The following is a 12,736-nucleotide window of genomic DNA, read 5'->3' as shown; positions in this document are numbered from 1 at the left end:
TATGGAACTAATGCATCAGCATACTCCGAAAGGAACCTAATTGTTATGCGGTCTGGACCAGAAGACTTACTTTTATTAAGTGATTTAAGTTGCTTCACTACTCTGAGGACATTTACTTCTACGTTTCTCATGTTGGCAGCTGTTCTTGATTTGAATTCTGGAATATTTACGTGGTCTTCTTTTGTGAAGGCATTTCAGAAGGCTGTGTTTAGTAACTCTGCTTTGGCAGCACTGTCTTTGATAGTAACTCCATTGCTATCGTGCAGAGAAGGCAGTGATTGTGTCCTTCCGCTAGCATACTTCACATAACGAGCAGAATCTCTTTGGATTTTCTGTCAGGTTTCGAGACAAAGTTTCGTTGTGGAAACTATAATAAGCGTCTTGCATTGAAGTCCACACTAAATTTTGAGCTTCTGTGAAAATTGCCAATCTTGCAGTTGCATCTCTTTAAATTTGGCACATTTTTTTGGTTGTTTCTGCAACAGTGTTCTGACCCGTTTTGTGTACCAAGGAGGATCATCTCTGTTGTTTGTTAATTTGTTTGGTATAAATCTCTTCTAGTTGGAAATGAAATATGATGGAACACTAAATCTTCAGGAAGAGAAAAAAAGACTTGGTGGATCTTTGCCGCATTGGTATTATTAATGAATAGATTCTACAAAAATTTTAAAGAAGAGAAAGCTGGAGATTAGTCCACAATGGCAATGGTTGTGTCGAAGTTAATGTTCAGTGGTGACACTGGTATAAAAATCCACTAATAAGTTTTTATCTTAACTGCAATTGATGAGTTTTTAATGTGGAAATAAGGTTTTTGTACTATATTTTTTCAGCCAAGTGTGTGCCCCCAAAATGTAAAACCTCTATTTAGACTGATTTGCTTGGAATTACAATGACGTATCTCCTTAGCCCTATATTAAACAACAAATAATGGTGAACCAGTTAGTAATATTTTTTAAAGTTATATCGTCATCTTCACAGGGTTTTTTTAGTGTGGTGTTTAGTGGTGCAGAGATTTTTCAGTAAAGCTTGCATTAAGTCACGGAAACATGAAATTTGCAAATTAAAATACCTTCTTTCATTTCTCCTGCAAAATTGCTAAAATGGAGTTGCACTCCTCTGATCCTCACGCAGTGATAAATTCCCATGATTAGCTTTGATTACTCAGTGTTCAAAGTGAATGCTTGATTCACACCTCATAAATATTGATAAGATTTAAAGTTGAGCAGTGGTTAGCAACTTGCTGTAAATGCTGGTTTAAATATTCGGAAATATAAAATTGTGCATTTAACAAGAAGTGGAAAAGTACTGGCGTATGATTATGGTATCAATGAGTCACATTTGGAACCAGTCAACTAGTACAAATACCTGAGTGTAACAGTTTGTGGGGGGTATAAAGGGGAAATATCACATTGGTAAAACGTGTGGCAAATACTGCGAAAACACTGAGTTTACAAAGGAGGCAGTGTAAAAACATTCATGCATTCCTTTCTAAAATGTTACATTTGTGTGGGTATCATTCCAGACAGGACCAAAAGAATATATTTAAAAATTTAAAATAAAAAAAACAGGCAGTTTTAGAAATGTTAAAAAAAAAAAAACCAGATCTGCCAGAAGCTTGTAAGTAGATGTCAACTGTACTATGATAACCTATATAAAAAGTGCTTAAAGAACAGTTATTAATTGAGGAATGTAGGAAATACTACAGCAACCTGTTTGTTGCTCCCATAGGGACTCTGAAGACTAGTTCAGACAAATTAGTGTGCACAGAAAAATTTAAGCAATTATTCTTCCTCTGCACTGTACATGAATGGATGGAAAGAGATCCTCATATGTAGTACAGTGGGAAGCTCCCCATGCCATACTCTTCAATAGTTTGTAAGAGTGCAGATATAAAGGTAGTGTTCAGTACAAATCGCAATATAAATAAAGAATTCAAGATAGCTTAAGGCCAGGAAATGAGACACTAAAAGATGAGTTTTGCTGTTAATACAGCAAAATGCCTGGAGATGACCATAATAGAGATGATATCAAATGCAGACTGTCTATAGCAAGAAAAGCATTTCTAGAAGAAAAGAAAAACGAAAAGGAAAAGAAAACATCAAATATGAATTTGTGCTAGAAAGTCTTTTCTGAATTGATTTTTAGGGAGTCTAGTCTCTTACACAAGCTAAAAAGGGTCGATGAGCAGTTTGAGCAACCAGAGAAGAAATGTGGTGCAACTGTTTGTAATTTTGTTCCTTTTACAATTGTGTAGCTTTCTTTTCTTTTTATTAATTATATGGTCTTCTGGCACTGATCCATGTTGTTATACAAGCACTTCCAAAGTTTGTTTTTTGAAATGGCCAAGAAGATAAAATTATACTTCATAGAACAAAAGTGTCAGTTATCATTATCAGTTATGGTGAACCATGACGTACAGGGTGTAACTAAAGTCCGGGAACACTATGTTATTAATTGCACAAGAACTAAACATTGTACAGATGTCGTGCATATTGCAATTTGAAGAGAATCTCTGAAAGTTTTTTACAAATGTTCCATATGTGAACCACGAGTGACCCAGCAGACGTCAATACAGTAATCGAATACTTGCCATACCCGTCCCAGCATGGCATTGTCACTGTGGAACTCACTTCCCATATTCTCTCCCGGAGCTCTGCTACATCATGTGGTAGGAGGCAGTACATACACCCAATCTTTATTGTGTCCCCAAAGAAAAAGTCACACGGAGTGAGATCTGGTGATTGGGGAGGCCATTTCATGAAACAACTGTCCCCTTCTGTAGCACTGCCAATCCATTGATGCGGCAGCTCCGTGCTCAGGTATCCACGAACTTCACGATGAAAATGGGGTGGAGCACACTGTCATTGGGGCCATTTAGAGTTCACGGGATGCACAATGCACTGATTTCTTTCGACTCCTTATGAATGTGTCTCTTACGCGATCCACATTCACTTCACTCACACTGGGATGTCCGCTTCTCTTTGCTGGGCACAAGCAACCCATCATAACGAATGTATTGTGCCAGTGGTAAATGGCCTTCCTTGTTGGTGGCTTCTTACTGTACCTGGTTTTAAACATTCGTCAATCTCCAACACACAGAAATCCCACTCTGCACCTGAACTCGCCATGTTTGCGACTAGTGCCGACTGTCGGAAAGTTACCAGACTATGTTCGGGTGGTATCCATGGGAGGGGGGGGACTTAAATGTTTTGTTCTTGTGTAATAAATAATTGAAAGTGCTCCTGGACTTCATGTACACCCTATATTTATAAATGCCTTTATAGCAAATACATCAATTGCCTATACAGACACTACAATGTTTGAATAATAAGTCACTGTGTCATGGGTGGTATGACTGCACAATCCATTGCAGAGTAAAGATATGTGGCAGCCCAAGACTCGAATGTCAACTTTTTATCATTGCCGAGTTAGCTCACAAGTTGCATGTGTTGATATTTTTCGGCAAATAGAAGATTGTAGTGTTTGACAGCACAGTTATCTTTGGCCAGATGTTAATTTATTTGACAAAAGTTGTGAAATAAGTAGACTAATGTCGAATTTCATAAATATATTCCACCTGAGAAGAGACAGTGTGGCCCTAAGAAATACAAGCAAATATAACACACAGATATGTCCTACGCACCCTACTCATCTGGTGGTACTTCTAACAACCCTGTTTCCAAAGCAGCCATGTAAAGCTGCTGTTAATGTGTCTTCCAACTATGTGCAGTCATGATATTATGGTTTTTCCTTCAGTATGTTGGTTGCTGCTGTATTCTACACTAATGACAGGTCTCTCTGTTTCAGGTGCCACGCGCCAACCAACATGTTCCCATTAGCGCAAAGTCCACAATTTCCGCAGGCTCATTCGTTTGGTAATGCAAGTTTGACGCAGACATCCACGGTGCTATTGTCACCTGTTGTGGAAGGTACAATATGTCAACCACCAATGATCACCGCAAGCAGGTGCAATAATGTGTCAGCTGCAGGCATTACAAGATTTGAGAAAGAAAAAGTTGTTTACACCTGGACAGTTACGGGCATAAAGAACTGGCCCGAGGACGTGAGCAGCATAGCATCTACTTCTTTCCGTCACCCAAATTCAAGCGAGTGGTGCATGGTGCTGTCGAAGAAAGGCAACGAGTTGCATCTCTGTTTCTGGTTGAAAGTAAGCAAGGAACCTGCCAAAGCAAACCTGAAAGCTACACTTTCTTTAGGTGGAGACGAGAAACGCGAAGTGTATCCGCCGTTATACTGTACACTTAAAGGGGGTGAGAAGTCAGCACCAAAGTCTATCAGTGACACCTTTCCCATTACAGATGGTTACAGGAATGTGGGTGACAGTTTGACATTCGAGTGCGAGGTGGAGATTATGTGCATTGTGTGGGACGAGTTGCCAAGCGCTTCTGCTCTGGAGACTGAGCCCGGCCTCGCTAGAGACTTCGGTAATTTGTTGGAGTCCCAAGATTTTTCAGACTTCATTCTGCAAGCTGGAGATGTCAAATTCAAAGCGCACAAGGCAGTGCTGTCCACCCGCAGCCCTGTCTTTGCCAGAATGTTGCAGCAGGATATGAAGGAAGCACAAGAAAACTGCGTCTACATCGAGGGCGTGGAACCGGGTGTGGTGGCAGAGGCACTGCGTTACATGTATACAGGCCGCGCGCCGGCACTGTGCGATATGGCCCGAGGCTTGCTGGTGTTTGCAGACCGTTACGACCTGTGTGAGCTAAAGAGCCAGTGCGAGGTGGAGCTGTCGAGGCGCCTCACCATAGACAATGCCGCCAATTCTGCAGTCTTTGCTGTGGTCAACTCATGTGATGCCCTACTCAAGGCTTCTGTAGCTTTCATAAAGCGGCATATTGAGGAGGTGATGGGCACTACAGGCTGGAAGGATGCCCTCCACAGCGACCCAGGCTCTGTCGAAAAGATCAGTCAGCTCATCGCAGCTGGTTCCCAGAGGTAACTATCAGTGTAACAATCAGTACTTACTGTGTGTGTACTGGTGCTTAGTAAGTCAATTATTTTAATGGGTCTCCTCATAGTGGCTGGTTCATTCTTGTCTAATGGGTGATCAAGCCAACTACAATTTTTGAATCGGTCAATAAATGGCACATAATCAGTCCCTGATCACATGTACCGTAGACGACATTATACTCAATCTTTATCACTTTTTTGTATAAACTTAACAGTTACACAAATTAGAAGTAATCTTTCAGATAACAAAATGTTACACGCATATTAGAGGCGTCCCAAAAATATTGTGACAAACTTCTAATGGAGGTGGGTCATGTCGTGAGGACTAGAATCGTATAGCAACCTGTGGCCACAGATGTCAGAGGTAACTGGTAGCAGAAGCCCAATATTGGAAAGGAAATGAGTCACTGGGAAGATGTATCGGGCATAATGAGTACACATGGTTTACAATATGAACATGGCCCAAAATGTTAAAACAGGTGTTCGAAGTTTGCACCACACATGCCAGACAGATGGAGCATTGACTGCCAGACATACTTAACACACCAGGAGTTTCTTTGGTTGTAGCAGCTGTACAGACAATCCTTGGGAAGAGATCCATTTCAGACTCCACAGGATCGCAATAGATGAGAGATTTCATAGCTCCCCAAAAGAGATATAAATACTGGAATTAATCTGGGAAGCTTGGGCCCGGGGAACTGGTCCACCATGCTCAATCCATTCATGTGGGACTCACCTATTCAGATAACTACACGAATTACCATCTAAAATGAGCAGGCATCATATTGGAACCCACATGCTGCACCTCATATTTTCAGGAACATCTTTAAGCAAGCTGCAAAGAACCAGTTCCAGAAAGGTATTACACTTCACATCGGTCTAGTGGGATGGTAAAAGGTACTGCCCAACTAAGCAGTTGCCGAATGAACTTGCCCACACAGTAAGTGTGAAGCGATATTGCGCCACCTGGTGCCACGCATTGTGGGGGTTGTTTTCTGCCCACAAATGCTGATTGTAGTAGATTGGATACACTATCCTCAGTGAATGTGGCCTCATTAGTGAACAACACGTAAGCTGGGAAATTCACATTTCGTCCACTTTGTGCCAGAAACCACTGGGCAAAACGCATAAGTGCGGGGCGATCATCAGCATTCAATAACTGCACCCCTTGGAGATGAAAGGCATGTAAGGACTCAGTGTTAAAAACACGCTGGACACTACCAAGAGACATTATTAAGTCCGAGGTAATGGCATGAATGTTGGCACTTGGATCAGTCTCCACAGTATCAGACACACTTTCTTCCCCAATGACTGAATACACCGATTGTGGCCAGCTCTCACTAGCTCTGCCGCTACTTAATGACTCGTAGTCACAGAAAGCTCAATGCAAATGAGCAAAGAAACTGTGCTGCAGTTGATGTCTGTCTGGTATATGTTCTCAATAAATACATCCGGCATCTCATCCATTGTGCTCATCTATTCCACACACTAATTGCAGGTCTGCAAGCTCCCCGTTTGTGTAATGGTCTGTGCTGCTCGTATACTGGCTAGCACTCCGGTGAGGAAATAGTCACATTCTGCTCCAGTACTCCCGGGTACAGCACCACCTAGTGGTGTAAGACAGTGTTTGCAGACACAGAGGTCTATGGACTTAGGAGTCCTTATGTTGTCAGTCACCTTACTTAGAGTTTGTCATGACATTGCTGGGACACCCTGTATATAAAAGTGAGACATCCGTCAATACACAATATTGTCAGAAGTCCTAGTGTAAAAGACTAGCATGGTATTCTTGCACACTTTGGGTTTTGGGAAGATGCTATGGATTGATGCCATCTTAATTCTTAATATGATATGTCTTGCATATATAAACACTTTGTAATGTGTATGATATCTATTTCACTTTTGCGTTTTTGTCTGACAGATTCTGACGGTGACTTAAAGCTGAAACTCATAAAATTCTAAATTTTTTGTAGTTAAAAAAAGGACCAAAACCGCGTATTACAAAGTCTGAATTAGTCAGTTTTACATTTTGACTGCATGTACATTCCTCTTTTAATATATGCTGTTTAATGAGACTCAGGGTTTTATTTAAGCACTTTTAACATCAATGTGTAAAACAGTTGCTCTACATTTACTTGTTCCCACAGTTGCTTGCTCTTCCCTTGTTTTCATTTGTGATAAGCTAGCCACAATACTCTGCAGACCACTGTGAGGTGCGTGGTGTAGGGTACGTACCATTGTTTATTAGGGTTTCTTTTCAGTCCATTCACTTGTGGATCACTAGAAGAATGATTGTCTGAACGCCTCTGTGTGTGCAGTAATTATTGTAATTTTATCCTCACAATCCCTGTGTGAGCGATAGGTAAGGGATTGCAGTACCATGTATACTTGAATAATCTGCGCATGTTTTTTCCCTGTATTTAAGGACGAAAAACTGGGATGCGTAGATTATTCGAAATGAGGTTGCTACTGATCCGCCTCCAACAATAGATCCAATTATATTACTGTATTGCTGAAGCTTCAGTCTGTGACGCACCAGTAGCATGTTAGAAGTGAACTATTAACAATGTCTACAAACTTGTCAATTATGGCTACAAGTTATTATTATCGCTTGTACAGTGCTAAAGAAAAACTGAAAATTATTGAGGAAGCAGAGACCATTGGAAATCGTGCAGTGGGAAGAAAGTACAATGTGAGCGAGAGGTGTATTCACAACTGGCGAAAAAACAAAAACACGGCTTCAAGAAGCTAACAGTCGTCAGTGGGCATTTCACGGCCAAAAAGTGAAGCATCCAGACCTCGAAAAAAGGCTCTGCTATTGTGTAGACGAGAAGCGAGAGTACATATGTGCGGTGATGAGTGAAATGTGCCAACATAAAGCATTGGCTTTAGCCAAAGAACTAAGCATTATCAGTTTCAAAGCTAGCTGGAGCTGGCTATCAAGATTTTTCAGGCCAAAATGGATTAAGATTCCGGAGGAAAACTAACATTGATCAGTGACTTCCAGGCAATTACAAGGAAAAAAAATAGTGCATTTTCATCATTACGTGCTAAATCTGCAATGCGAACAGTCCTGTATATTATTGCAAACTGGTAATGCTGATCAAATGCCAGTTTATTCTGAAATGCCGCCCGAGAACACCGTGATCAGGAAAGGAGAGTCCTGCATCATTATACAAATTGGCAGCAGTGAGAAGCAAAGGTGAACAATGATGTTGCATGTAACTGGCGATGGACAAAAGCTACCACATTACATGATATTTAAAAAGAAAACTATTCCGAAAATATCAGTGAAAGGCATATTAGGGAGAGTGAATCCAAAAGGGTGGATGGACAATGACCTCGTGACTGACTGGGCGACACATGTTTGGCAACATTGTCCTGGTGCCCTACTAAATTTACGTGACATGCTGGTCGTGGCCAGCTTCCACGGACATAAAACTAAGGAAGTTCAAGATAAATTACAAAAAGGGGAAACAGACTTGGGCATTATCCCTTCCATCCTACAACCACTAGATTATGTATAAATCTGCCATTCAAACCTGCACTTACACAGTGATATATGCAATGGATAGCTGATGAATACTGCAGTACACACCAAGTGGAAAAATCAAAAGGCTTGATTTGTCCCAGATTTGTGAGTGGGTGAAAAGTACATGGGACTCAATTCCACAACCAGAGTTGTTGTTTTGGTTTTCAGTCCAGAGACTGGTTTGATGCAACTCTCCATGCTACTCTATCCTGTGCAAGCTTCTCCATCTCCCAGTACCTACTGCAACCTACATCCTTCTGAATCTGCTCAGTGTATTCATTTCTTGGTCTCCCTCTACGGATTTTACCCTCCACGCTGCCCTCCAATACTAAATTGGTGATCCCTTGATGTCTCAGAACATGTCCTACCAACCGATCCCTTCTTCTAGTAAAGGTGTGCCACAAATTTCTCTTCTCCCTAATTCTATTCTATACCTCCTCATTAGTTATGTGATCTACGCATCTAATCATCAGCATTCTTCTGTAGCACCACATTTCGAAAGCTTCTATTCTCTTCTTGTCCAAACTATTTATCGTCCACGTTTCACTTCCATACATGGCCACACTCCATACAAATACTTCCAGAAACGACTTCCTGACACATTAATCTGTACTTGATGTTAACAAATTTCTCTTCTTCAGAAACATTTTCCTTGTCATTGCCAGTCTACATTTTATATCCTCTCTACTTCGACCATCGTCGCTTATTTTGCTCCCCAAATAACAAAACTCATTTACTACTTTAAGCGTCTCATTTCCTAATCTAATTCCCGCAGCATCACCCGATTTAATTTGACTACATTCAATTATCCTCGTTTTGCTTTTGTTGATGTTTATCTTATATCCTCCTCTCTAGACACTGTCCATTCCATTCAGCTGCTCCTCCAGCTCCTTTGCTGTCTTTTACAGAATTACAATGTCATCAGCAAACCTCAAAGTTTTTATTTCTTCTCCATGGATTTTAATTCCTACTCCGAATTTTTCTTTTGTTTTCTTTACTACTTGTTCAATATACAAATGAATATTGTCGGGGATAGGCTACAACCCTGTCTCACTCCCTTCCCAACCACTGCTTCCCTTTCGTGCCCCTCGACTCTTATAACTGCCATTATGTTTCAGTGCAAATTGTAAATAGCCTTTCGCTCCCCGTATTTTACCCCTTCCACCTTCAGAATTTGAAAGAGAATATTCCAGTCAACATTGTCAAAAGCTTTCTCTAAGTCTACAAATGCTAGAAATGTTAGTTTGCCTTTCCTTAATTGATAAGTTGTAGGGTCAGTATTGCCTCATGTGTTTCAACATTTCTACGGAATCCAAACTGATCTTCCCTGATGTCCGCTTCTACCAGTTTTTCCATTCATCTGTAAAGAATTTGTGTTTGTATTTTACAGCCTTGGTTTATTAAACTGCTAGTTCGACAATTTTCACATCTGTCAACACCTGCTTTCTTTGGGATTGGAACTATTATATTCTTCTTGAAGCCTGAGGGTATTTCACCTGTCTCATACATCTTGCTCACCAGATAGTAGAGTTTTGTCAGGGCTGGCTGTCTCTCCCAAGGCTATCAGTAGTTCTAATGGAATGTGGTTTACTCCCGGAGCATTGTTTCGGCTTAGGTCTTTCAGTGCTCTGTCAAACGCTTCACGCAGTATTGTATTTCCCATTTCATCTTCGTGTACATCCTCTTCCATTTCCATAATATTGTCCTCAAGTACATCACCCTTGTACAGACCCTCTATATACTCCTTCCACCTTCCGGCTTTCTCTTCTTTGCTTAGAACTGGATTTCGATCTGAGCTCTTGATATTCATACAAGTGGTTCTCTTTTCTCCAAAAGTCTCTTTAATTTTCCTGTAGGCAGTACTTATCTTACCCTTAGGGAGTTATGCCTCTACATCCTTACATTTGTCCTCTAGCCATCCCTGCTTAGCCGCTTTGCACTTCCTGACAATCTCATTTTTGAGACGTTTGTATTCCTTTTTTCTGCCTCATTTACTGCATTTTTATATTTTCTCCTTTCATCTATTAAATTCAATATATCTTCGGTTACCCAAGGATTTCTACTAGCCCTCGTCTTTTTACCTACTTGATCCTCTGCTGCGTTCACTATTTCATCCCTCAATGTTACCCATTCTTCTTCTACTGTATTTCATTTCCTCATTCCTGTCAATCGTACCCTAATGTTCTCCCTGAAACTATCTACAACCTCTGGTTCTGTCAGTTTATCCAGGTCCCACCTCCTTAAATTCCCACCTTTTTGCAGTTTCTTCAGTTTTAATCTACAGTTCATAACCAATAGATTGTGGTCAAAGGCCACATCTGCCCCTGGAAATGTCTTATAATTTTAAAAAATCTGTCTTACCATTATGTAATCTATCTGAAACCTATTAGTATCTCCACACCTCTTCCATGTATACAACCTTCTTTTATGATTCTTGAACCAAGTGTTAGCTATGATTAAGTTATGCTCTGTGCAAAATTCTGCTAGGTGTCTTCCTCTTTCATTTCTTCCCCCCAATCCATATTCACCTACTGTGTTTCCTTCTCTCCCTTTTCCTGCTATCAAATTCCAGTCACCCGTGACTATAAAATTTTCGTCTCCCTTCACTACCTGAATGATTTCTTTTATCTCATCATAGATTTCATCAATCTCTTCGTCATCTGTGGAGCTAGTTGGGATATAAACTTGTACTATCTTGGTATGCGTGGGCTTCATGTCTATCTTGGCTACAATAATGCGTTAACTATGCTGTTTGTAGTAGCTTACCCACACTCCTAGTTTTTTATTTATTATTAAACCTACTCCTGCATTACCCCTATTTGATTTTGTATTTATAACCCTGTATTCACCTGACCAGAAGTCTTGTTCCTGCTGCCACCGAACTTCACTAATTCCCAATATATTTAACTTTAACCTATCCATTTCCCTTTTTAAATTTTCTAACCTACCTGCCCGATTAAGGGATCTGACGTTCCATGCTCCGATCCGTAGTACACCAGTTTTCTTTCTCCTGATAACGATGTCCTCTTGAGTAGTCACCACCCAGAGACGTGAATGGGGGACTATTTTACCTCCGGAATATTTTACCCAAGAGGATGCCATCATCATCTAACCATACAGTAAAGCTGCATGCCATCGAGAAAAATTACGGCTGTAGTTTCCACTTGCTTTCAGCCGTTTGCAATACCAGCACAGAAAGGCCGTTTTGGTTAGTGTTACAAGGCCAGATCAGTCAATCATCTAGACTGTTGTCCCTGCAACTACTGGAAAGGCTGCTGCCCCTCTTCAGGAACCACACGTTTGTCTGGCCTCTCAACAGATACCCCTCCATTGTGGTTGCACCTACAGCATGGCTATCTGTATCGCTGAGGCATGCAAGGACCATGGTTCATGGGGGGGGGGGGGGAGATTATTAGGAGTATGTACAGTGTATTCGTAGAGTCATCTCAAAGCTGGCTCTTGTAACTTCATTACACTTTTTCACGATAGTTTAGGTCTGTCTTCAAGAATCTTGCAGTTCAGTTCCTTTAGTATCTCTGACACACTCCCACGGATCAAACAAACGTGACCATTTGTACTGCCCTTTTCTGTATATGTTCAATATATCCTGTTGGTACCCTTTTATCCATATTCTAGAATGGTCACATGTTTGATTTGTAAGCAATCTCCTTTGTAGATTGATTGCACTTCCCCAGTATTCTACCACCAGACCAAAGTCTACCACCTGCTTTACACATGATTGAGTCTATGTGATCATTCCACTTCATATCCCTACCAAGTGTTACACCCAGATATTTGTAGGAGTTTGCTGATTCCACCTGTGACTCACTGATATTATTGTCTAGAATACTAAGTTTTTTCGCTTTATGAAGTGCACAATTTTACATTACTGAGCAGTTAAAGTAATGTGCCAATTTTGCACCACTTTGAAGCCTTATTAAGATCCGATTGAATATTCATGCAGCTTCTTTCAAATAGTACTTCACTATAAATAGCTGCATCATCTGCAAATATTATCAGCAACGTCATTAATATGCAACAAAAACAGCATGGCTCCCAACACACTTCTCTGGGGCACACCTGAAGTTACGTCTTCATCTAACGATGACGCTTCTCCATACCCCCAGGGGATTCGCCGCTCTTTGGTAGATTTGTGCGTGGCTACCACGGGGTCCCAGCCTGTGCAGCATCTTTTCCCTTCCGTGCTGCATGTGTATCCTCTTGCTATTT

General features: G+C 40.9%; 1 protein-coding gene across 8 annotated transcripts in view; it reads left to right on the top strand.

Annotated features, from left to right (window-relative positions):
- The window catches only part of LOC126210336 (speckle-type POZ protein-like), a 103,083-nt gene that overhangs the window by 43,941 nt on the left and 46,406 nt on the right, over window positions 1-12,736 (top strand). For 6 of the 8 annotated variants that reach the window (XM_049939548.1, XM_049939550.1, XM_049939547.1 and 3 more), the window contains one exon: window positions 3,793-4,959. In XM_049939548.1, coding sequence (XP_049795505.1) covers window positions 3,793-4,959 — 1,167 coding nt within the window. The remainder of the gene's footprint in view (window positions 1-3,792; window positions 4,960-12,736) is intronic. The other 2 variants (XM_049939551.1, XM_049939552.1) reach the window with 1 other exon arrangement.

Source organism: Schistocerca nitens, chromosome 10 (assembly GCF_023898315.1).
Source record: "Schistocerca nitens isolate TAMUIC-IGC-003100 chromosome 10, iqSchNite1.1, whole genome shotgun sequence".
NCBI lineage: Eukaryota > Metazoa > Arthropoda > Insecta > Orthoptera > Acrididae > Schistocerca > Schistocerca nitens.
This window is presented reverse-complemented; position numbering and strand designations above follow the sequence as displayed.